Source organism: Sinohyriopsis cumingii, chromosome 16 (genome assembly GCF_028554795.1).
Source record: "Sinohyriopsis cumingii isolate HCF-2022 chromosome 16, ASM2855479v2, whole genome shotgun sequence".
NCBI lineage: Eukaryota > Metazoa > Mollusca > Bivalvia > Unionida > Unionidae > Sinohyriopsis > Sinohyriopsis cumingii.
In genome coordinates, this window is record NC_142976.1 from 63,925,003 (window position 1) to 63,951,444 (window position 26,442).

At 34.3% G+C, this 26,442-nt stretch overlaps 1 protein-coding gene across 1 annotated transcript in view; it reads left to right on the forward strand.

Moving 5' to 3' along the window:
• The first annotated feature begins 12,912 nt into the window (after positions 1–12,912).
• Positions 12,913–26,442, forward strand: part of LOC149780588 (sodium-coupled monocarboxylate transporter 1-like) — an 82,836-nt gene continuing 69,306 nt past the window's right edge. The window contains exon 1 of the mRNA XM_089936401.1: positions 12,913–13,277. Coding sequence (XP_089792527.1) covers positions 12,936–13,277 — 342 coding nt within the window. The 5' untranslated portion in view covers positions 12,913–12,935. The remainder of the gene's footprint in view (positions 13,278–26,442) is intronic.

The window sequence follows — 26,442 nt, forward strand, 5'->3', positions numbered from 1 at the left end:
AAATAGTTCCCTGGGTACAATGCATTCACTATTCGACAAAAGTTTGTATACGATAGGAAAGGAGGAAATTCGGTATGTATGAGGAGAGATATGATTAAGTAGATAGATAGATAGATAAATAGATAGAGAGATAGATCTATAGATGGATGGATGGATGGATGAGTGAGTGGGTGCGTGGGTATTTGGGTGAATATCTGGCTAACTGAAATGTGTAGGCGGTCCAGCGTACGCCAAATTCCACATATATTTTTAGTTTTCTCTCTGTGATACCTCTTGCTACCACGTTGACGTCAATTACTATAGATGATATTTTCTTTATTGAGTGAATATCGGATATATTTCATCAAGGGGGTGAAAAACTTAGTATTTACACGAATGGCAAAGGCAGGACTGAAATTGTTTGTTTTTCACCCACGAGATGCAATATATCAGTTATTCACTCAAGAAAGGCAAATTTTCTCCTTATTTTATGCTCAAACGTATATACCTGGTACAGTCTACTTACTTAGTCGGTGTTTATAGTGGAATGAAGCAGACAGCTTGTATGAACGAAATTGCAAGCTTTCTGGAGTCTTCAAATTAACTGGCATCGCTTCTCAAGTAAGAGGTGTCTGACATGTCTGCAAAATCCAAATATGTGTGATAGTTGAATCACACATGAATATTCTTCTTCATCATTTAACATTAATCTACCTAAGTTGAATTCTGGATTAGCATCATGAACCACATGCCACACACCAGGGTCAGCGTTGTCGGCGGCGTTCCTTGGTCGTCTTATATCATACTGTCTGCTTTCTGGATGATCAGTTGTATCTTTTGCAAATATCATTGACGAACCAGTTGATCTCAAGTAATCGCCTCAGTATCTTGCAAGGTCCAGTATCGTCGTGGCAATATAGACGTTTAACAGGCCTGATTCAATGGGTCTTCCGTCAATCATGTATATAGCATTTTTAAATAACGCCATAACACCATTGTTAACAAAACCAGGTCGATCACCAATTCTGATTCCTGTAATATCGGCTTGTAAAAGTCTACCTTCTACTTCAATAAATGCTTCAGCGGGTAAGAATTATCTGCTTGTATCCTGAACTTGAAGTTCGATTCGTCATCGCTGATTTTGCTCTCGTGTGTCATAAGAATAATATTGATAATAGCGCACAGATTGATCTTTGAGAACTGGCGCATCCATGTCAAATGCGGGATCAGATACACATTTGAACTTTTTATTATATTTATTATCATCTAACACGAAGAACACTTCCTGCTATCAGACTAGCAGTTATATTTGTTTCTTCTTTTTCTGATAGTGGTACTCTGCTGGTTTTTATTTGAAGCTTGATTTGTTATTTTGCTTACATTTGAGGGCATAACTTCAGTACTGGGCAGTTTTACTGGCACGGTTTTCGTTGTATTAATCGTGCTTGTCTATCCTTGATTGATGAAAATGCTTTACCAGCAACATCACCAGCAGCACCAATACCTTTATCACGAACAACGTCAATATCTTTCATTGATAATTGTTGTGCAATCGGTGTTGCTTTTGGGGCTATCCTTCTGAATTGACCCTGAATAACATCACCGAGTCCATCACCGTAAATCGCTTTGTATGTTGGTAATCGCGAATTTATCACCCTAACCATTACAGGTCCACGTTTAGCATTATGTATGATCATCTTATTTTATTGTCACTGATCTAATTAAATTCCCTCAATCACGGTGGTAATCATCAATGATTTCATCGATCGATGAGAGACCGATAAACATTAATGTCCATGATACCGCCTGTAAATAATCGTTGACAAAATATCAGCTGCTTCAATAATAATTTCTGGGGAATTTTTACCATGTCGCCTTACGCCAAACAGAATTTCTAATATTTCAACATCGGCAAGGACATTATTGGAACATGGAGTAACAAGACCACTTCCAGTTGCTGCTTCTTCCTCGATTGTTGTTTTATCTGCTTTTTCTTCCATGCTCTTGTGGCCGATTTCTTTCTGCCTTTGCTTTTCCAAGTTGCTGCTTCATATTTTCTTCTTTTATTCTCCTTTCTTGCTTTACTTGTTTGAAAATACTCATATACTGTATTGTTAAAGAGGTCACAACTATTAATATCTTGCTCAGATCAGAGTTGCTGAGTATCAGTAGCGATGCGATATATATCCCTTACCCAATCAGCAACTTTTAGAGTATTAACATATTCGGGTTTCATGTACCTATCTCTATCACGATATCCATACGGGGCAATATTAATTACTTGGTTTGGGTCTTTGAAAGCGGTAATACCTTCGGGCATGAGTTTATCTATGATGTTAATTCTGACTCTTGGCAGAGGTTGTGGTTGAACTTCATGTTGTAGTTGAGGAGGTCGCTGGGGTGGTGGTTGAGCTGCTTGAAGACGGCCAACAAAATCAACAGGTAAAAAATGTTTCAAGAGCCTTTTTGAGCCGCCTCAGTTGTTATAACAATTTTACTGGTTGGTTCGACAATTGGTTTAAATAACTGTTCTTACCTTCTGTAAATTCCACCTGAGACTCCTGACGCGCTCTTAGTTGTTGCTTGACAGAATCACGGACGGGGAGATATTTCCTAGTTGCCTCTAGTCGCACTTGAACTAATCTAGTTGTGTATATTCCATTATTGATATAAGAATGACTTAATTACTCACACACTACAGCAGCAGAAAGGGTGACGACTAACAATGAGTGTCCGGGTGGGTAAACAAACACACATATAAATTTGAAAATACAAGCGACAAAGATAAAGTAACAAAATGAACTAACCCAAATAGAGAAAATCTCGGTCGGTTAGAGACCTCGGTTTGACGTTATTGACCTTGTATTTTCATTTTTTTCGTATGAAGTTTTATTTTCAAAGAAGATTTGCTCAAAAATTGGTCTGTTCACCCTCTCTGCTGCTGAATTATTTGCGTGTATGTCTCTCAACTACCGGGATGGAATATTAGGCCAACTGCGATAAGCGCGCAACGATGCTAATGCGATCAAGAGTGTGCGGGAATGTCCGCGGTGATTGGATTCGGAAAAAAAAAAACATGTAGAGTTTAGGTTTAGTAGACGAGATTGTACTCATCGAGAAAATAAAAGGGGTGTATTTGCAATGACACACTGCATAACGACCTCATTTTGTAACGAATGGGGAGGGCTTCAGAACTCATCACTGGTATTATATGTCATCACTATTTTCAACGAGTTAATGAATTAACACGATGAAACACGCGTTCCTGCTTAGCCACCATTGACAAATTGACGAGGCCTCGATGATGACTCTGGTGTGTTTTTGCCGGTGTGAACTTATCTTACTAGTTTTTCCCATCAATCCATACATTCGTGGACCCGTTGATGGTATGCGGTCGCGCAATCAAAGAGAGATCTTTCTTTCGGCAAACGCTGCGCCTTGGTGTCACCTTCACCACCAGCTTTTTCCAGATCCGGTCTCTCGATGACGTCTTGTAAATGCTGCCCTAAGCGTTCACTTTTATAATGATCAAAAGTTCACCGTCAATTTCCTCCCATTCTTCGTCTTTTGATATCTCTTATCAAACCTCTCCCGAAATACCCACTTAGCCCAGTTTGCAGATGCCATATCAAGGAAGGTTTCTTGTATGATTCTTTACCGTAATCGTGCAATTCCCTAACAAGGAATGAAGATTTAAATTTGACTTATCTTCATTGATTACGTGGCGGCCTAGCTCACTAGGTCTGTGGAAAGATGAGTTCCAGTAGTGGATTGCAGGAACTGGATGAAATGTATCCACATCAACAGGATGCAACGCAACAGTTATATTTCATTCAAATCAGCATTGTAGCTCAGTGATTTGTCGCCTCAGTGTCTTGAAATTTAGCTTTGCCCACATTATTGTCGAGTATGTCATGTCGACTTGCAACCCGTGAGACAAGTAATTTACATCAACTCGATCAAGCAGCTGCATCGTGATGTGCCACCAGAAAATATCTTAGACTGTTCGAGAGAATGTAGTATATATAATTGTCGTTGACACTATGTTTTAAGGAGTTTAGATGTGTTACGGTTATCTTTTATTATTATTATTATTATTATTATTATTATACCTTTTACAGAATGTTAAAATTTGTACCTTTTATATTTTATCATATATTTTGTAGGCTTTATCTTCCTAGACTTATCGTGAATTTTTCATTTCTTAAAACTTCTTTTGAACTTTTATTTTAGTCAGCACGATATAGCCTATAGTGTCGTAAGCTGCCGTCAAACTCTACTCCATACATGTATAATAAGCGTCCTATAACGACGTCACACAACAGCAAAACAAGCCTTAGTCAAGGGAGGTAATGTACTCTGTAGATTGAGCCAATCTGACAAGCTAATAATTTCAACGGTAATTTCGGGTATCGAGATTAAGTGAACTTTACCTGATGAACGGATTTTCAATCTACACATAATGTACTACGAAACACATAAAAAATGTACATTAACAATGTCCTCCATAATTGACATTTACAAGCCGAATCAGCTGGCTAATGACCTGTATAACGACATTAGTTCTAGAAAATTTACGTTCCAATGTTAATCGCTGACTTGTTCATTATGATTGTCGTCTCTTGGTTAAGGGCTTTCATTCAATTTCTTACTAGGTGTATTTATATGCAGCAACATGCGATCGTTTTCAATCCGTACCGTATCAATCCAGACAACGCGGAGGAGCGAAAGAGAGAAAGAGAGATGATGCAGAGAGAGAGAGAGAGAGAGAGAGAGAGAGAGAGAGAGAGATACGAAAAGAAGAATGGATAAAATGATGGTTGCATGAAAAGTTATAGATATAATAAATCCTTCAATTTCTGTTTTAAGGGGTGTTATGTGAACAATTTCCCCAAATCATTCGGGTCTCAATTTTGAAAATTCCTGATAAGTTAGTCTTGGTAATTTATCTTGCCACCCATTGGATTTTATTCTTGAATATTAATGACTAACTATGTTTAATTTTATTCGTTGCGGTCAGTATGCTAGCTCGGTTCTTGCGTATTGTTAGTACATCTTACGAAAGTTAAGGTCTTGAGAGCACTTAGGTTGTTTGCAAGCAGCGCAAATATTGGAATAAATGGATCTAAGTAAGATGTGTTTCCAATGAAAATGATTTTATTTTAAAGTCCTAGCATACCATAAAGAGACAGATTCGGTGACTTCGAGTTTGGTGCAAAGTGAATCCAATGTCTCTGATTCAAAAGTGATACTTTTTATTTTATTCATTTCAGAATCATTCAAACTTTATTTTAATGTGATGTCTTTGTATGTTTTTGTAGACGTGTGCCTTGATAAATCGACGGATGGATAGGTTGGTGGGTGGATCGATATCTCTATTTACATGTCTTTCTATATTGAACGAAAACTGTAAGGAATGAAACATATTTCTGGACAAGGCTACAATATAATATATTGTACGTTTAACGTTTATGGTCTGTCACATACAGAGGCACCGACAAATGCTGCAAAATCGAAATATAGTAAGTAAACAAACAGAAAGACCCTTCAGGGTTCTCCGAATCAAATAAAACTTTGTCCTACGCAAAACCACTTGACTGTCCCAGTGCCGTGTGGCTGATGATCTGTTTACTTGTAAGCACATTTAATCGTTTATACGACGACAGAAAACATTCAGTCGAGTGAGCTTGGATCGTACACATAGGACTGTTCCTTTTGGAAGAGATAAGGGTATGTGTACAATAGTACATTCAGTTATTTTCTTTATCATCGGAAATTATATTTTACCAAAAAAATTTGCGAAAGATAATCTGTTTTAAAAGTGTTTAAACTTATTTATGTCGCAATCATTTAGATGTTCAGTATTTTGTCATTTTCTTTCAGCTAATGAAAACGTATTTAAATCTCGATAGAACGTAGTTCTTCTTAATATAAGATATGTTTTTGTGCTATTCTGTTAAATGTTTTAAATGATTTAAGATGTTAATGATTCTTTGATTCTAAGATAATTTTGTGTAATTATGTTTAATTGTTATCAAACTGTTTAAGGAGTTAGTGAAAGTTTTATTCTAAGCAATGTTACTTATTATATTATAAGAAATTAAAAGCACCAAATGATTGATTATTAGTACTGTTATAAAAAAATTGCCTACTTTCAATTCCAAATCATTTTAAGAAAGCATCATACTTCTTTTAAGAAATAAAGGTTTTTCATAATATCAGTTGATTTAAATGCATATTTACTTTTTCAAATATCTAATCGATGATCACGGTATTCCAATCTTGTAATTTTTTTTGTCTGTCAATCTCTTCATCTTCTTCTCGTCCTTCATTGCAGTTTAGAAGTTTTTGACAATAACCACAATTTTAATTTGTAACCAAACTTGAACCAATTTTAAGGTGACTTGCAAAATCGGGATGTACATTGTTTCCTGTTGAGCCCGCTTGAGTGGTAATGTTTCCTATAACGGAAGGTACTGTACACTCTGCCAGTCGCAAGAAAGAGGTGGCGAATAATACTACATTCTGTCATGTTCTTACCTTCACGATGAAAGACAAAAATGTATACCTTAGTTTTACATTTCAAGGACTAAATATAATTAGTTAATGAATTCAGGTAACATACGATTCTTGAAAAATATTTGCATGTTGTTATATTGTGTTTTCCGAATTTTGTAATCCCTGTTAAACATTATGATATAACACCGCAAGTGTTGTAAAGTTTGCTACCTTAATGTAATAAAGTCATGTCTTGTATTGACTGCTAGGAGCATGTTTGCATTTATTTCTGTCTTTAAGTCTAAATATACAGCTACATGGCATAAAATGGTATAATATATTTATAGCATTATAATACGTTTTGTGAATACGCCATGTATAACCACAAACTGAGCAACACATGGGCAAAATGTTGAATACTTTCATGTCTTGTTTCGCCTCTTTGTAGACCTGTTCTTTCCATGGCAATCATCACGTTAACACGAAGCGAATGTCATAATTAAATAACACCACCATATGCATGTAATAGAATTGAATATAACAAAGCTAAGCCCTATCCATGCAATAGTTCTCTGGCCTCTCGCAAATTACCTATAAGGTGGCGCCGATTATATATATATATATATATATATATATATATATATATATATATATATATATATATATATATATATATATATATATATATATATATATTAGGGGGTCGATATTATTTAGTGTTTAAAGTAACTGGACACTGCGAGAGAGAGAGAGAGTACATCAATAAAAAGCGTTAAGACTACATAAATGATGCGTCAAGACAGTGCTTAATAAAACTCTACCATATAAAAAAATTCAACGGTTATTATTAATGAGATGTTGAGACATAGTAAAACCATACAAATGTGTACCGTAGATACTCATCAGTTTCAAATACATAATAAGCAACGTACACAAAAGTGAAGTAAGAAAAGAATATAATAAGAGCGGTATATAAGTTTAAATATATATATATATATATATATATATATATATATATATATATATATATATATATATATATATATATATATAAGAATCACAATATGTCAAAACGATATCATAGCGGCGTGGGGTGGGTGTATGCCGGGAGGGGGCAATTGTCCACAGACGACAAATGAATGGGCGTCATCGGGAGCTTCTTTTCTTTTCGGGAGCTGAAGTTTGCATGGTATTTCACATTCACCTTTATATTCAGGAGGTGGGAGGAGGGAGGTTGGCAACTGACAAAAACTATTGTTCTCTGCTGCAAAGTAGGGCGCCACCAAAGAACATCTAACTTAGGTGTCGTGAACCCTCGCACCGCCACTGAACAAGTACAAAGATTAAATATTGATATAAAGAATAAAAAGCTATAGAAAAAAACTATCCAAAACTACCATTCGTAAAAGGGAAAGTTTCTTCTATATTAGTATTGCAAACACATTCATGATGCTTTTAAGAAATTTAGACGTTTTTCATAAGGTTTGATTTATTTGTTATGAGGGGCCCCGAGTGGCCGAGTGGTCTAAAGCGCTCTCCGTTACGGATCACTGCCATCTCACCTCTGTCTGCGTGGGTTCGAGTCTAGGATTCGACCAATGTGGGTATGTGAGAAAGCTTGCCAGTAGCTTCTCGTGGGTCGGTGGTTCTTCCCGGGGTTTTCCCGGGTTCTTCCTCCACCATTAATACTGGCCGGCATACATAGCCTATCTTGTGCTGAAAAATGGCGTTAAACCCCAATACAACAACAATATTTGTTATGAATTCTAGATCAAGAAACTTCACCAAATATTGGTCCAATGCAAAAGTAGGAGTCCAGGTAAGTTACTAAATCTCATAAAATATGTGGAAAGACACGCGAATAGTGAAACTCATTCCCCACTTGCCCCTCCACATGGGTTATGTATCCTATCCTCGTTTGATACAGCTCCCATTGCCTTTACTCAACAGGTGATTTATGCTTATTAGGTCTAAATTTCGGTACAAATATACATATCCTTGTCTTTAAAGGTATCATGTAATCTTCAAACTAATGTCTTCTCTAAATGTACATTATTTTCTTTCCTTGGACAATTCACATACTTTTTAATTATACTCTTGTATGTACAAATCAACCACTGTGTCTATAATACTTTCGTTGGTGGTTCTCGGATTATTGATGGAATCTTGTTATTAAATAAAACATCGTATCGTACAACATAAAATGAATGTTTTTATTGCAAGAAACCGTTTAATTAGAAATATCACCATTGTTTGAATAGTTAAACAGGATTTAATATAAAGTTTAAGAAATTTCAGATTTTGTTCCCCATTTGCTATTGAACTTATATCCCCAATTATTCTAGATTTAATTAAATTATCAATTGGTTTTGTTTACAATTCACCATATTGCATTTAAATATGAACGATTTTTACTTGTTTAGTAATGTTTCTTTGAAAATCTGTTCGCAGATTCCCATTAATCGAAGTACATGTATTTTTAAAAAGCCAGAATGCTCACTGTAACGCAGATTTGATTATACTTTATGTAGTGGAAGTATTATAGCTGTCAGTCATTTGGAATATGTAAGTCGCGTGTTTATTATTTTTGCATAAAATACATGTTGTTTTCTTTGCCTGTACGACATTATGTTTCAAAGATTTAAAAAGAATTTGGTTCCTCGAAAAATATCTCAGTGTATTTCAATTCTATACAAATCTTAGTTCTGGTATAGTTTATATTAAACGTTTACAATCACAGCTACAAAACTTATAAATTAGGCTGAAAAGGGTCTGCTTCCGTAGACCAACAATTCAAAACATAACACCATCATGATTAGTTAAATGTTTATCTCAGTATACTGATATTGCTACAGACAGTTTTAAAGGCCATTGAGAAACAACGACAGTAGACAGGTGAGAGGTTCTCGCCTTGTCTTACATCTGAAGGACACGAAATCTGATTTGTTCGCCTGCACACATCACACATGATAACTTAACTGTGAAAGGAGGTCATAAGCCCACACCATCATGGCCCACCGCAGAAGGCGGTAACCAATTTGACTTAAAATAACACCCCATAATAACCGGAAGGAAACTAACAACAACCCTTCAATAAACTAGGTAGTTATAATCTCAAACCATCAGGCCCCGTCGCACAAGGTGACAACGATTATAATTTCGAGCTAGTAAAACCCTCATATTGTTACAAATGGCACAGAGTTTTTTTTTTAACATCAATTCAAAATTGTTAAGAGCAGATCGACAACCTGGATATCGGGAGTCCTTCACCGCAGCACCTTCACTTTTTCCTGCCTTTGCAACAACCAGGCAAGAAACCCAAGCATGCGGTGCATGCATAAATACATCGAGTGGTGGCTCGTGTTTCCTCCAAATGAGTGCTCATACACTCAGATTAGATGTAAAATCTTGCTAGATGGTGGCTCCTTTCCCATCCCTCAAGTGGACATACATGGTCGAATGGCCGCACACGTCCAAAATTTAAGATCATCATTATCATCACACTTGATTTTAGTTCTACATATAAGTTGGGAATGGTCCTGAAAATGTTTCCATATAGAATTTCCTCATAATTAGTTATAGTCAATATCAATTCATCAACACAATTTCCTTCGCGGTGTTTAATATGTTTAGTAAATTAAAAAAAAAAATCACACACCATTTCAAATTCAAAGAACAGGCCCACCATTGCATTAATTTTGTTTCATACTGTTGGTAACCGTTTGCTCTTAATTTTTTTATGTGGTTGATATGATTATATTTCTTAAGGTAATGACTCATTGACCGATACTAATTTTAGTAGCTCCCATTAATTAACTTTTGTTCTTTTCGAAGGATTAATATTTTTGTCGTCTTTGTTGTTGTTTTCCCCAACTTTATGGTACTTTTTGCGACATTTAAATGCAAAGTGTGCTCTCAGCTTTATGGTACTTTTTGCTACATTTAAATGCAGAGTTTGTTCTCAGCTTTAGTGTTAATGTTTTTACTTGCCAGCGTGGTTCATGTAAATATTTTTCCTGCTGAATTGCTAAAAGGTCTAGATATTGTTTCACGTGTACATTTTTCTCATTTAACTCACTCAACCTCATGACGGCTGTAAAATCACCTGCTCTTCACTTGGAGTGAAATCAGGGTTGTAAGTGGCACAGTTCGAATGACGTGCTCTTTCAGAACGTCTGCCAAGGCGGCAGGTTTATGCGCTGGTACGTTGTCATGGAGTAGATGGATACCTCGGGTATCAATGCGCGGTAGTGTTCCACAGCTTATGGCAACACTTTGGAGACATCATAGTACTCAGCAACAGTAGTAGAGTCAGGCGGCGCAGGTACCTGCACTATTTGAACGTTTGAATAAAAAACCAATGCGTATAAAACTCTCTTGACAACCCGACTTCCTCGAGCGATGTGTGGTCCTATCTATTTTCTCTGAGCCAAAATTCATTGTTTTTTCTTGCAACACTGTCTACCCAATAAAATGTATAACACGAATATATGACAAATACATTCAAAGTCAATGTAGAAAATCTGAATACAGACATTTACATAAAATTTATTTAAAACTATTTGTACCTTAATTACTTTAACAAAACTGATGCGTTGTATGAGATTAATAAGAAAATACAAAAATACCAGAGTACAAATAATATTCCACAAAATACAGTTTAAATGTCACCGACACAATTTAATCTATCAAAACAAGCAACATACTATATAAAGAAACTTGGAAACTTGTTTGAATTGTTATATATATATATATATATATATATATATATATATATATATATATATATATATATATATATATATAATATATACGGAGCATAACAATCAATAACAATTTTCACCGGTGCCCATGTTACTATACATGGAAATCTAATCCTTTTAAGATATATCACGCATAATCAAATTATAATTGTTCGCGGCGAAATGTCCGTCAAAGTTCTCAATTTGTTGAAACAAACTGATTTTTGATACCATAAGATGAAAACAAATGTATGTTACAAGATTATGTTCTCACGGAATGTGGGTAAAAGAAACTGTTTGAAAATGACAATATGCAAGTGTATTTTTACGTCAGCGGCCCAGATTTCGCGCCATAAAGGTCAACATATTAGTGTTGCAGTGCAAATGGCATGGACGGAGCTTACAAATGTCAAACTTTTGCCAGCATTTATGAGAAACTATTTCCCATCAATTTTTTTTTAATATTTAAAATCAGGTGTTTTAGATCATTTACTAACTGAAGTTTCCATATCAGTCGTGCAAAGTTACAGCCTGACAGATTCGAATTTCCCTTCATATTAAAATTATCATTTTATTATCTAAGTACTGGTGTCAAATAGTTCATTTGAACATTCTTAGTTTTAAAATTTAAGGCCATATTGTTCAGGTATTTTAAATAATGTAACTTATAATAATAATAATAATAATAATAATAATAATAATAATAATAATAATTATTGTTATTATTATTATTATTATTATTATTATTATTATTATTATTATTATTGCTTGTTGTTGGTTGTTAACTTATAAGTAATGTATTGGTTCCAAAATACAGTCAGTCTCCCCATGAATATTGACTTATCAGTGAAAACAGTTGTGGCGAAACACATTAAAATTAATTTGAGAAAAAAATATCTCCGAACGTCTCATGACAAATATCATATAATTCATGATTTTGGTGATGCTACTTTTGTCCTGTCTTAAAAACCATCGCAATATTCCTTGGCCGAATACCGTTTTATTTCTAAAAGCCCTCATGTTTTTAAAATGAAAGATTTCGTTTTTAAATCTTGGATTGGTAAATTTAAGTATCATCTAGTAACAACGAAATAAAAACCAACCCCAACAATAACTGTCATCATTGTCATCATCACAGCTACCACAAGCTCCATCTCCATCATCATCATCATCATCATCATCATCATCATCTTTTATTCATGGGTATAATAATAAATACTAGGGAAAACATATACAAATATACAAGTTACTAATTATAAGGTTGTATCAAAGAACGAGAAGAAAAAATTGTTTAATTTTTTATTTAAAATTGGAATTTGTGCAAGAATGCAATTTTTTTCTCTCCTAGAAATACAAAATTGACTGTTTTACAGACCTTGTCCTAAACTTTGAAAAGAAAACTATGCAGGCTTTGATTCACTTAGAGAAACCTTGTCTATATTTGTCACAAAAGTTTACACACAATATTTTATTCCAAGGAGATGATACTGCGGCAAGATGCTTTCTTCGAAAGAAAAATTGAATGGACACAAGGACAGCGACATTCTAAAATGCAGTATAAGAGATTTTGTTTTGGCGTCACCAATTAGATGCAAGAGGAATAGACAGACTTCGGTCTCCCATTGGATAATACTTGTGCATGTTCTCTTCGTAAATCTTATATCACATCATACATATTTTTTTCAGGTCTGTTTCGAATCGTTCCGTTCAGAGGAAATGGCGAGCGTGAAAGAATTCCATTGGGCGGACTATCTCATATTTGCCCTGACCCTTGTCATTTCTACGGCTATTGGTATATTTTTTGCATGGAAAGACCGAAACAAGCAAAATACAGGAGAGTTCCTTTTAGGAGGCCGAACCATGGGGATACTTCCGGTGAGCTTGTCCTTGATGGCCACTCTTCTATCCGCTGTGATGGTGCTGGGAGTTCCAGCGGAAGTCTATTACAATGGTTCCATATACTGGCTGATTTTGTTCTCTAATTTCATCACTTATCCACTGGCTGCACACGCTTTCCTACCCGTGTTTCACGACTTGGGCCTCACCAGTGCATACGAGGTTAGTTGGAGTTTAAATAGTTCTTGCCTTCATTTTACTTTCATTGTATGCTTGTTCTTTCTTTCTTTATTTTTTCATGATTTTTCTGAACATGGTATTGACTAACCTATTTTGTTATGTTGAGGCTATCGAGATTACAAGAGTCCTAAGATGGGATGCGACAACGAATATATCGTAATCCGTCCGTTAGCAACTCTGAATTCAGCTTTACTTACCTTTTAAAGGATGCACCATAACCAACTGGATGCGCTGTAACAATAAACAACGTGGAGTTAATAGGTCTGCTTATAAATATTACAAAATTCTTTCAAACAAGAAAGATGTCAAATAACATCAATGTATCTTTTTTAATGTATCATTCGTTAGTATAATCTTCGTAAAGATGTCAAAGTATTTAAAGGCAAAATATTTCATATTGTCTTGAACATTCTGGTGATTTTCATTTAACATGTTTCAATCGGTTAAACTTGAATAAGCTTTCTTTCATATGACGTTGTGTTCATGAAATCTTTCAAATGTATTGACGTTTTCGTAGGATAAATATCTTTTACATCGATACGTGGATTTCATATCGCTATAATGTTTCATTTTCTCAATGAATTTTTCATCTGTAAGTTTTCAAACAGCCGTTGTATTGACTGCCTTATCAATCGAAATTTATCTACAAATCTGGCTGGCGTTGCGCCCAGACTACCCGATCTCATTTCATAACAGTGCCAAACATAATTATTCATTTTCACCTGTACGCTGTAGTGTTTTCTAGTATCTTGGAAATAATATTTCCCGGTCTGGCAAACGTATACGTGTTTTTAATTGTTTCTTAAAAGTATAACACCGCTCCGGTGGCCTAGTGGTTAGAGCGTCCGCCTCGATGCGGGAGGTCGCGGTTTCGAACCCCGGCCCACTCATACCAAAGAAGTACAAAAATGGTACTAACAGCTAACTCGCTTGGCACTCAGAATTAAGAGGTTAGTGTTAGGACTGGTCGGCCTGGTGTCAGGATAATGTGACTGGGTGGGACATCATGCTACATGTCTGCGGCATGATGCCCCAGTCCTAGACATCACCATAAACTATCACACTGCAGACATTGTAGCGATATGACTGAAAAATTGTTAAAACTACGTTAAAAATCTAAATCACACATAAACACACACACAAACACAAACACAACCACAAACACACTTAAAATTATACTTGGGTCTGAATAAGACAGAACTGTGACTTATTTTGCCACTTAATAAAATGTTAGTTTTAAATGATTCAATACCTAAGCGTTGTTAAATGTTATTGCTGTGAATGTCGTGTTCCTGCAACATCAGTAAGAAACAATTAACTGCTGCAAGTAGAATGACTGATTTCAAGATAAACAGAAACAACATTAAACAGTATACGACAGCTTCTTCAACTAAAATCAATTTTATGTTGATTAATGTGTGCAATACAAAGCTCCCACCTCAAATAAATCAAAAATATTTACTCTCTTTAAACGGATTGGTTTTGTGGATGTAAAGTCTGTTTTAAGTAAAGATAAGCTATGTATAGCTGTCAGTGTATTTTGTGGAGGAAGAACCCGAAGAAACGTCGGGAAGAACCACCGACTGACGGATGGCTGCTCGCAATCTTTCTCGCCCATTGCTGGTCCGAAGTGAGACTTGAATGCACGTAAACAGAGTTAAGATTTAAGCGATCTGTAACGGAGGGCATGGAAGAGAATCGACCGCCCAGGGTTCACATTTTTATTCAGAACGAAAGATCTGTATATAAATGTAAAGATGCAAAGATGTGTAGATTGATATATAGGCCGTTTACGATAAGTTTTGCAATACCTGAGTGAATCAGAAACATGATCAGATGAAACTTCAACACCTTGTATTTATCAAACGTGGGACCTATTTGGAATAACTGAGCCAAAGACTTGTCAACATGTGAACCTGTACATTTTCTTCGTATATCTAAAGTTGAAATTACAAGTAAAGGATTGAATTATTCTCCGATCTGACGTTTTAAGTTGTAGAATGTTTAACAATTCAACCAAATATTGCTAGCGCTAATCTCATTTTTCACAGAAAGAGATGGCGGACGTGTGGAGAGAGAGAGAGAGAGAGAGAGAGAGAGAGATAGAGATGGCGGACGTGTGGAGAGAGAGAGAGAGAGAGAGAGAGAGAGCGACGTGTGTACTTAAATAATCTAGATCTTCCTATTTTTTGACCTATTTCGGACAAAACATAAACAGAAAATGACAGCGTGCAAGATTGATTTTCCTGATAGTTTATGGTGTCGTAAATAGGCCACAGTAACTGAAATCTGTGTTTAACATCCAACAAACGTTTCAAAACCTACCAATCATCAAACGTAAAATAGACAGGCAACACCAATGCAGCTTTTCAGAGCTAGAATTATATATTTTAGCAATAGATAAAAAGACATACAAATGTATCCAAATAACAGAATGCGAAATATGAGATATACTGTATAATAAGTAAAGCCACAATGAATAGTTAATTTATCTTCTAGGTAATTTTCATTGATTTAGATCAGAAAATGCATATAAAAAAGGAAAAAAGGCGGCAAATATACTCATAAATATTATGGGTAGCCAGTGAAAAGTGAACGATGAGAGAAAATTGCTAATGTATGTTCTCTTAAACCAGAATGCTTAAACCTACTTAAAAATGATCTCAAAACGAAGAAACACGACTATGGCCTCATTCTGGCGTTGAAACAAATGAATGTAATGCCGGTATCATGATACTAATATTGGTGCAAGTATATTGACAGTATCAAAATGCCGTATTTTACACTTCATCAAAGCAAAATATAGGGATCTAAGAAGGACTTTTAAAACTCCATGCTTTTAAACTTCACAACTTCCCTGGCGAGCCTTTTTTCTTCCTAAAGAATCTAAAAAGAATTCAAAATCCCATGTTTAAAAACTTCCTAGCCTCCTTGTGTTTTGTTTCTTTTTCCAATCAAAATACACAGATGTAAGAGGATTAAAAACTCCATGTTTTTATACTGTCAAAAAATACCGTGTTTATTAATTATCCATATACAGGTAAGGATATTTTAATACACGTGACTCGGGAACTGTATTCAATCGCATCGTCTAAATGTGACGATGGATACGCGTCTATCAGGAACTGTATGGAATTTAATAACACTGTTGGTGAAGAGAAAGATCAAACGATCCATCGCTCGTTATGCGCAAATTCCTATAATATGTTTTCAGATCGTCTCCTTACAGGTACTGAAGGGTTGTGCAATTGCATCGTTCAGATCTGGATATTCATTCTCAATGCGCATTGAATAACTTCAATATACTCGCACACACAGACAAACACACACGCACGCAACGCGCAATGAACAAGTTCAATAATTTGACTTCAACACCTAACACACACATTTTAAAAAAATATTGTGCACTTCGAAACCTGCATGCGTATGTGATGTTGCAATTTATCATTTACCCCTGTACGTAAAACATTCTTTTTTAGTTTTAAATGCAGGCAATCACAACGGTTCTAAAATATTGATATACGCCATAAAAAAACTGGGGGCGTAGGATATGTGGATGGTGGGACTGGGTGAATGTAAGTGGAGAATGGTATAACAAAACCATATCCGAGGATTAACCCATTCTATACATGTTGATAAAATATTGTATTGGTTTCTTGGTACTTTCATAGGAGAAGTACGGTAAAGCTTGCTGTTTAATACTCCAATGTACTTTTCTTTCCTAATGTCTTTTATTTGGTTTAGCTTTTGCTACATATGCGTCTGTATAACTTTGACAGCTAACATGTAAAAGCATTATATCACTGAATTAAACTGATCACTAGTTAAGCCATTGGGTTGATACTGCCAGGTATGACAGGAACCGTGTACAAGAAGCAGTTAAGACATCTGCGTGTAAATATATCTTTGTGAACGACCAAGCAAACTTAAGTGTGCCTGTTGTGTTGTTAGATCTACAAGTAAATTGTAAATGCGTTTTTAGTTTAGTTTTTTTTTCCTGGATACCAATATTTGTGAATTTTAGTTTGAAAAGAAGTTGAAAAAAAGTTTTAAAAGACATAGGAAACAGTAATTCCTTTGTCAAGACCATTCATAAGAAAGACATATCAAAGATTTCTTATGCCGATCAAAATGTTTTATTTTTTCCCCTAATCTATTCCAAAATCTTCTACACGCGCAAATAAAAAAAATCAGCATCGTTGATCGATAATTGTACTCCATAGCACATATTGAAGGCAACTCGGCAGACTGAGTCATTTTCCTAAATCTTTCATTTTTGACCAAAGTCAATTTGCCTTATGTGTAGGCAATGTTTCTAATCTACCATTGGTTTACTGCACGTGCTTCATTTTATCAAACTACCTTGTGTATCTTTCAGTCATATATTACGAAGTCCTTAAATAGGATTTTTAAACAGTACACTAGGCACGTAGAGTGTACATTTAGTATTTAAAATACTTACAGTGCCTATGGCAGACTTATTTGAGATGAGTTGAAGTACACTCACTCACACAGACACAGACATATATATCTTGTGAGCAAATTAACTCTAGCGTAAGTCAACATCACAAAGAATACGAAGGATGTAAACATACTGACATAAATTTTGCGGTCTTTATTGTATACATACCATAAACAATGGTCCTAATTTCTACGTCAGTGCTCCGTCTCGAAATGACCTTGTGGGAATACATTAATGTAACTCACGGTATCGTGAGACTCACACAGATCAATATATGATGTAATTTTATGAAATGTTTATTTATGAGGTACTGATGGTTGGCTTGTTCTATATGAGTTAATTGCTGATGGCTGACATTGCTTTAACTAACTAATGTTTAACTGTTGTATGTTAACTTGTTTTATATGAGTTAATTGCTTTTGGTTAACTGTCTTATATGTGTTAATTGCTGATGGTTAACTTTTATATGAGTTAATTGCGGATGATTGACTTGTTTTATGAGTTAATCGCTGATGGCTAACTTGTCTTATGTGTGTTGGCCGCTCCGGTGGCCCACTGGTTAGAGCGTCAGCCTCAGAAGTGGGAGGTCGTGGGTTCGAACCCCGGTCGAGTCATACTAAAGACTTACAAAAATGGTGCTGACAGCTGCCTCGCTAGGCGCTCAGCATTAAGAGGTTAGTGTTAGGACTGGTCGGCCTGGTGTCAGGATAATGTGACTGAGTGGGACATCATGCTACATGTCTGCTGCATGATCCTCCAGTGCTAGACATCACTATTAACTGCCACACTGCAGACATCGCAGCGATATGACTGAAAAATTGTTAAAGCTACGTTAAAAATTCTAATCACACACACTTTCATATGTGTGTTCATTGCTAATGGTTAACTTATTTTATATGAGGTAATTGCTTTTGGTTAACTTGTCCTATATGTGTTAATTGCTGATGGTTAACTTCTTCTATATAATTTAATTGCTGACGGTAGACTTGTTTTATGAGTTAATCGCTGATGGCTAAGTTTTCCTATATGTGTTAATTGCTGATGGTTATCTTGTTTTATATGAGTTAATTGCTTTCAGTGAACGTGTCTTCTATATGTTAATTGCTGATCGTTAACTTGTTTTAATGTATTAATTGCTTCTGGTTAACTTGTCTTATACTTGTTAATTGCTGATGGTTAATTTGTTTTATATGAGTCAATTGCTGACGATTAAATTATTTTCTGAGTTAATCGCTGATGGCTAACTTGTCTTGTATGTGTTAAGTGCTGATGATTAACTTGTTCTATATGAGTTACTTGCTGATGGTTGACTAGTTTTATGGCTTAATCGCTGATCTCTAATTTGTCTTATATGTGTTTATTGCTGATCGTTAACTTGTTTTATATGAGTTACTAATTTTTGTTAACTTGTCTTATACGTGTTAATTGCTGATGGTTAACGTGTTCTTTACGCGTTAATTGCTGATGGCTACCTTGTCTTATATGTGTTAATTGCTGATGTTTAACTTGTTCTATATAAGTTAACTGCTGAGTGTTGAATTGTTTCATTAGTTAATCGCTAATTCTTCTTATATGTGGTAATTGCTGATGGTTTACTTGTTTTATATGAGTTAATTGCCTTTTGTGAACTTGTCTTAAATGTGTTAATTTCTGATGGTCAACTTGTTTTATACGAGTTAATTGTTTTCGGATAACTTGTCTTATATGTGTTAATTACTGATGGTTAACTTGTTTTATATGAGTTAATTGCGGATGGTTCATTAATTTATAAGCTAACCGCTGATGGATAACTTGTCTTACATATGCTAATTGCTGATTGTTACCTTGTTCTATATCAGTTAATTGTTTTTGGTTAACTTGCCTTTTATGTGTTAATTGCTGATGGTTAACGTGTTTTATACGCATTAATTGCTTTTGGATAACTTGTCTTATATGTGTCAATTGATGCTGGTTAATTTGTTTTATATGAGTTAATTGCGGATAGTTGATTTGTTTTATGAGTTAAGTTAATCGCTGATTGATAGATTGTCATATATTTGTTAATTGCTGACAGCTAACGTGTTCAGTGCGAGTTAATTGCTGATAGATAACTTTTCTTATATGTGTTAATTGCTGATGATTGACTTGTTCTTTGAGTTAATCGCTGATGGCAAACTTGTCTTATATGTATTAATTGCTGATGGTGAACTTGTTTTATATGAGTTAAATGCTTTTGGATAGCTTGTCTGGTATGTGTTAATTATTGATGGTTAACTTGTTTTATATGAATTAATTCCGGATGGTTTATTTGTTTTATGAGCTAACCGCTGGTGGATAACTTGTCTTGTATGAGTTAATTCCTTATGGTTAACATATATTTGTTAATTGCTGATGGTTGATGTGTTCAATATGCAGTAATCGCTGATATTTTACTTGTCTTATATTTGTTAATTGCTGATGGTTAACTTGTTTTATATGGGTTAATTGCTTTTTATGAACTTGTCTTATTTGTGTTAATTGCTGAAGGTTAACTTGTTTTATATGAGTTAATTGCGGATAGTTGATTTGTTTTATGAGTTAAGTTAATCGCTGATTGATAGATTGTCATATATTTGTTAATTGCTGACAGCTAACGTGTTCAGTGCGAGTTAATTGCTGATAGATAACTTTTCTTATATGTGTTAATTGCTGATGATTGACTTGTTCTTTGAGTTAATCGCTGATGGCAAACTTGTCTTATATGTATTAATTGCTGATGGTGAACTTGTTTTATATGAGTTAAATGCTTTTGGATAGCTTGTCTGGTATGTGTTAATTATTGATGGTTAACTTGTTTTATATGAATTAATTCCGGATGGTTTATTTGTTTTATGAGCTAACCGCTGGTGGATAACTTGTCTTGTATGAGTTAATTCCTTATGGTTAACATATATTTGTTAATTGCTGATGGTTGATGTGTTCAATATGCAGTAATCGCTGATATTTTACTTGTCTTATATTTGTTAATTGCTGATGGTTAACTTGTTTTATATGGGTTAATTGCTTTTTATGAACTTGTCTTATTTGTGTTAATTGCTGAAGGTTAACTTGTTTTATATGAGTTAATTGTGGATAGTTGATTTGTTTTATGAGTTAATCGCTAATGGATAACTTATCTTATAGATCCTAATTGCTTTTGGTTAACTTGACTATATGTGTTAATTACTGATGGTTAACGTGTTCTATATGAGTTCACTGCTGATAGTTGACTTGTTTTATGAGCGAATTGCTGATGGTAAACTTATCTAATATGTGGTAATTGCTGATGGTTAATTTATTTTAAATCAGTTAATTGCTTTGATTAACTTGTTTTATATGTGCTAATTGTTGATATATTGTTCTGTATAAGTAATTGTTGATGGTTATCTTGTCCTATATGTGTTAATTGCTGATGGTTAGCTTGTTCTGTATGAGGTAATTGCTGATGGTTGACTTGTTTTATGAGTTAATCTATGATGGCTAATTTGTCTTATATGCCTTAATTGCTGATGGTTAACGTTTTTTCTATGAGTTAATTGCTTTCATTAAACTTGTCTTATATGTGTTAATTGCTGATGATTAACTCCTTTCAAATCTGTTAATTGCTTTGGTTAACTTGTTTTATATAAGTTAATTGAAATGGTTGACTTGTTTTATGTTAATTAATTACTTTTGGTTAACTTGTCTTATATGTGTTAATTGCTGATGGTTAACTTGTTTTATATGAGTTAATTGCTTTTGGCTAACTTGATTTATATGAAGTTAATTGCTGATGAATATTGCCGTTTTTTGTGTTTCTATTGCTGTACTTTCTGTTTCCATAATGTTACAACCGCTATTTTTCTAGACTCTGCTTCTAAAGTTCTGTTTTCTTACGTTTTCTTGCTCTATATAAGAAAGGCGTCCTTGTCTTTGTACAAATGATGATGCTTTCAGTATTAATATCGATTTAGGGAAATGCGCTCCAAAGCAATCAACTCTTGTATTACAGTATTTATGGAAATTTGCAAATGATCTCATGTGCTCCAAACAAAATCAGCTATTGTATCACAGTTTTGTTGCAAAGAGAACTGTTCTGCAAATTCACTGTTAAAATTTTTAAACATTGTACTGTATGGCTGTCTTGGCTAATTTTAGCACGGGATTTCCCGTATATTTTATATGATTCGAACAGTAAGGTAACTATGGTGACTATGTATTGTCAGGGTTTATGGACTCTCGGCAAAAGAAAACAGGTTTTCACCTTTCTATAAACGAAAAACATTTAATTCAGTTCATTTTCTGAAGGCGAACCGTTTTATATATACTTCATTAATGTGATATTTTCACAAGGCTTATCTTGTGTTTTGTTTTGAATGTTATTTAAGATCCATATTGTCCAATTCAAGGGGTTGTAGTTATTCTTTCGAGAAATAACTTTTAATTTATTATTCAACAGACAAAAAGCGTAGTATTGAAACAAATTTATGGTACATTGCAGTATAAAATTTCAGTTTTTCACTGATCAACATTTACGAACTTAATCGAGATAGTTAAATATTCCATTCGCCAATAAGGGATGATATTACTGAATTAAATAATAATCACGTAATCATTGGGGCTAATTTCACACTGGCCATTGATCCAGATTTAGACACACGCAATTATATCCAAAATACCTCTGAAAAATTAATTTGATTTCTAAATTTTTTTTAAAACAGCAATAATCAATAGAAGTATAATAACGTTTCTTGACACAAAAAAAATAATAATCAAAGAGATAATTCGTGAAAGTCAACAACAATACAATGGTATAGAATAAGCATCCAGTACATTGTTATATTTCTGATAATTTGTTGCTGTTGTTGTCCATAAACGAAAAAATTTTTGTTGTGAGTTTGCTTATAAATATCAGATTAAAGGCTATTTAATGTTTTTCATGCAATAAAAGACGGGAAGATCAACTTTATGGAGAGACTACTTCTTATAGCTATTAGAATGTTAACAAAACTAAACCATTTATAGATTTAAAGATAAACAAATTGAAGGTGTAAGAGTTAAATCTAGATCAAAACGAACTTGGGGAGACGGGGGCCGTCATCATATTTGCTTAACTTTGAAATGAAATTGTACAATTAATATAATGCCGTATGTACGAAATTAGACTATACTTCAGTCAACAAATGAATATTTATTAGGAAGAAAAATCATGCAATGAAAATTTAAACATATGGACCAACTTAATCATCAGTCTTTTCTTAACTATTCATATGTTTTATAATAGATTAATGTTGAAATAGAATAATTGGAAGGGCCCATAACTTCTGCAAAAGTAACACCAATTGTTATTTGAAAGGATTAGATAATATTAGGCTTCCATGATCAGATAGGTATACAGTTGAATTTTTTAAGTTCTATTGGAGAAATAGTGGTAATTTTAGCTTTTTTCAATTGATTATTTGTTACTGTATGAGCAATACTTTTGTTATTATACTGGGAAATTATCTTCTAGTCAGAAGGATGGGGTCATAAATTTCATCCTAAGGGAAACAAACCAAACATTATTTAAAGAAATGAAGGCTTATCTCTTATTAGATAATTTAGATTGTATTGCTTATATGCCGCAAACTGTTCTTCCTGATATTATTAACACATAAAATTTGATTTGTTAAGGGCAGAAAATCCTTGAAAATACCCGTAATCATTATGGCCATTAGTGCTAACAACTGTAACAGACTTAGGCTCTTGCTTCTATTCCATAAAAGTATTACGTTGTTTAAGCTTGCCTTTTATTGGTAAAATATGCAATTGTTTAAAGGTTAGATCGGATTTTATAAAAACATTCACCTGTTCATAATATCAATATAAAATCCCCTGTGAAAGTGAATAGGCAAGGTTCGTCAAAGTTTAAAATAAAAAACAGTGTTCGTATAGTGGCGGCGCGAAGGTTCGATGCCCCCGGAACAATATTTAATTATAAACAATGGTTTGAAAAAGGAGCATACTGTCTGAGCGCTTTTATAAATCAGAATGTTCCATGAACTATTTTAGAAAAATTTATCCCGAGTTTAATTGCATTTAATTTTTGTATACGGCTTTAAATGCGTTCAGATCTATAAAAATAAAATCAATTCAAAAATATTGATACTAGTATAGAGCATTATCATTATATATATATATATATATATATATATATATATATATATATATATATATATATATATATATATATATATATATATATATATATATATATATATATATATATATATATATATATATATATATATATATATATATATATATATATTATATTAATTGTTTATCATGTATTTAGAAGACATGAGTTTGAAGAATTATCTTAATGTGTTTCCGATCACTCCCAATTTTTACCCCCCTCTTGTTTTTCCCCGGTCTAAAGAGACGTGTTTCTATATTGTACTTTAACCATTTTACCAATACTCGAGCCCATAAGGGATGTGCGCATCTGCTGAGATTGTTGGGGACTTTTTACAAAAGAGCAAAACAAAGAGAACATGCATGCTTTTAATTTAAAATTGATCAAATGAACGACATGTAGGTAACACACACAACATTAGTCTTCCAAACCGACCGAACGACCTACATTCTTGTACAAAATAAAGTAAATTAAGATTCTAGTGCACGCCTATAAATGAACCATAAGTTGACTCGCCGCCTTGGACCTTTAATTACAAATGTATTAAGGTTATATTGTTTAGTCACAAATGTATTACGACGCGCGTGCTGTAGGACAATCGGTACTAATGGTATGGAAAAATGGGAACCAATCTGGAAATGGGTGAACCTAAAATAGAGTATATACAGGTTTGGCTGACCAGGATTGGTTAATAATGTAAGTTATGTTTTAGGAAAAAGAATCTTTTGAGAGCTTATCCTAGCTGTAAGTGAACAAAAATAGAGACATTGTTTTATTGATGGAATTTCAGTCCTTTAACAGTACTGAGTTTGGAACACTCATTACTAAAGTTAGCAAATGCTTCTTTGGTACGGAATTGAAAGCACATGTTTCAAACACATGCAGGTCCAGAAAATGCCGCGGCTCATATACTTTCCTCTACACAGTAGCTGACATCCAGATTTCATCTATACTGATGAATATAGGTTTGATCATGAGCACTCAAAAATTTTAAGTTATTGAATTTTTAATATCATGGTGTTTACATATGTTTACTATTGGAACTGAATTAGTACCGTGAGCCCTGTACGGCGTGCTTATGCTCATTTATTTATACATGAATGCAGCAGTGAAAGTCTCAGTAAAAGGATAAAGAGTAGGAAAGTAATAATTTTGTTTATTCTGGTTTTGATGATACAATATTCGAAGACGATGTTGATAAAAAATGATCACATATGATTCCATCAATGGATGATGTGATTAATTAATGTGCAATTTGGCAGATGTTGACCAAACTGTGAGAAATTAAGAAACAATTTGGCATCACAGCTAGAGGGCCGCTAACATCATCATAAACTCTTCTCCAGAAAGAGCTTGTAATTGTACAGATTAATTGGCGGTTTAAACAACAAATGTGTAAGTTTGTTTGCGTTTATTCAGATATTTAAATGGAAAGGCAGTCACACGTTTTGTTTTTCTTCTCCAGATGGTACACTATCGATGCAGCTATCAAAAACGAAAAACTTCTTATTTCCCAAAGTTTGGCATCTTTATGATCAAAAGATTTAAAGAGCTTCCGAATGAATGGTCTAATGAGACTGTTAGCCAAACCCATCAAATAAAAAATTTCACGTCATCCTAAAGATCTTGAAATCCCAAACCCACCATAAACTCTGCATCGTGTAATCAAACAAATTGTAAACAGAACCCGATAAGTATAACATGAAACACGCAACAAAGTTCCAAATAGCTAAAGGTTGATGAATAGCTGTGGAATTATACGGCTGAAATACGATTTAACAAAATATGTTTTACTTTATGTAAGGTTGTTGAATGGTGTTCCACACCAAAGGCGGGTACGTACGATGAGATAGAGTGGTTTAAATCGATGAGTTTGGAAAGTAGTATACAAGATTTTGTTACCGACCTGCATGAGGCTCATGAATGGTTTTATGAATTCAAACAATCGATAAAGCACCAGAATAAATAAGTCACCTTTGCAATTCCATTAGCCCAGCTTCCTCGAACTGCACAAAGACAATGGAGTCATTTATTTTAATAGACGGATCGCATGGATGATGCTTAGGTGATTCGAGAGAAAGATATTCACCTTTACCGGCTTATTTGTGCTAAAACTTTGCTTCATTTGCGTGATAATTGTAAGAAATACCCTCCATTTCTACTTTCTCCCACTGTACATGCGTAGTGGAATTTCTACTGACAACTGTCGTCTTTAAGTGTATTAATGACATATGCTCGAAGATCGGTATGTTTCCGATTTGGAAGTTCATCTTTAGCACACACCACATGATTCCAAGAAGCTGTGTTCGACTGTGTTGAAGTGTTGAAAGGAGTTTGATCGATGGCTTCGTCAGGGCCGCAATGCTGACTATGCCAGTGAGAAAACGTTCGGGTAACTGTCTTTGGAACACAAGACCTTCCATCTTGGATCAGAGTCCGATGGCAATAGTGATGATTTTCACTTCCACTCGTCTTAGAGGATACTTAGCTGTCGTTCTACCAGAGCTTTTGATGTTGTTTAACGCTTCAGG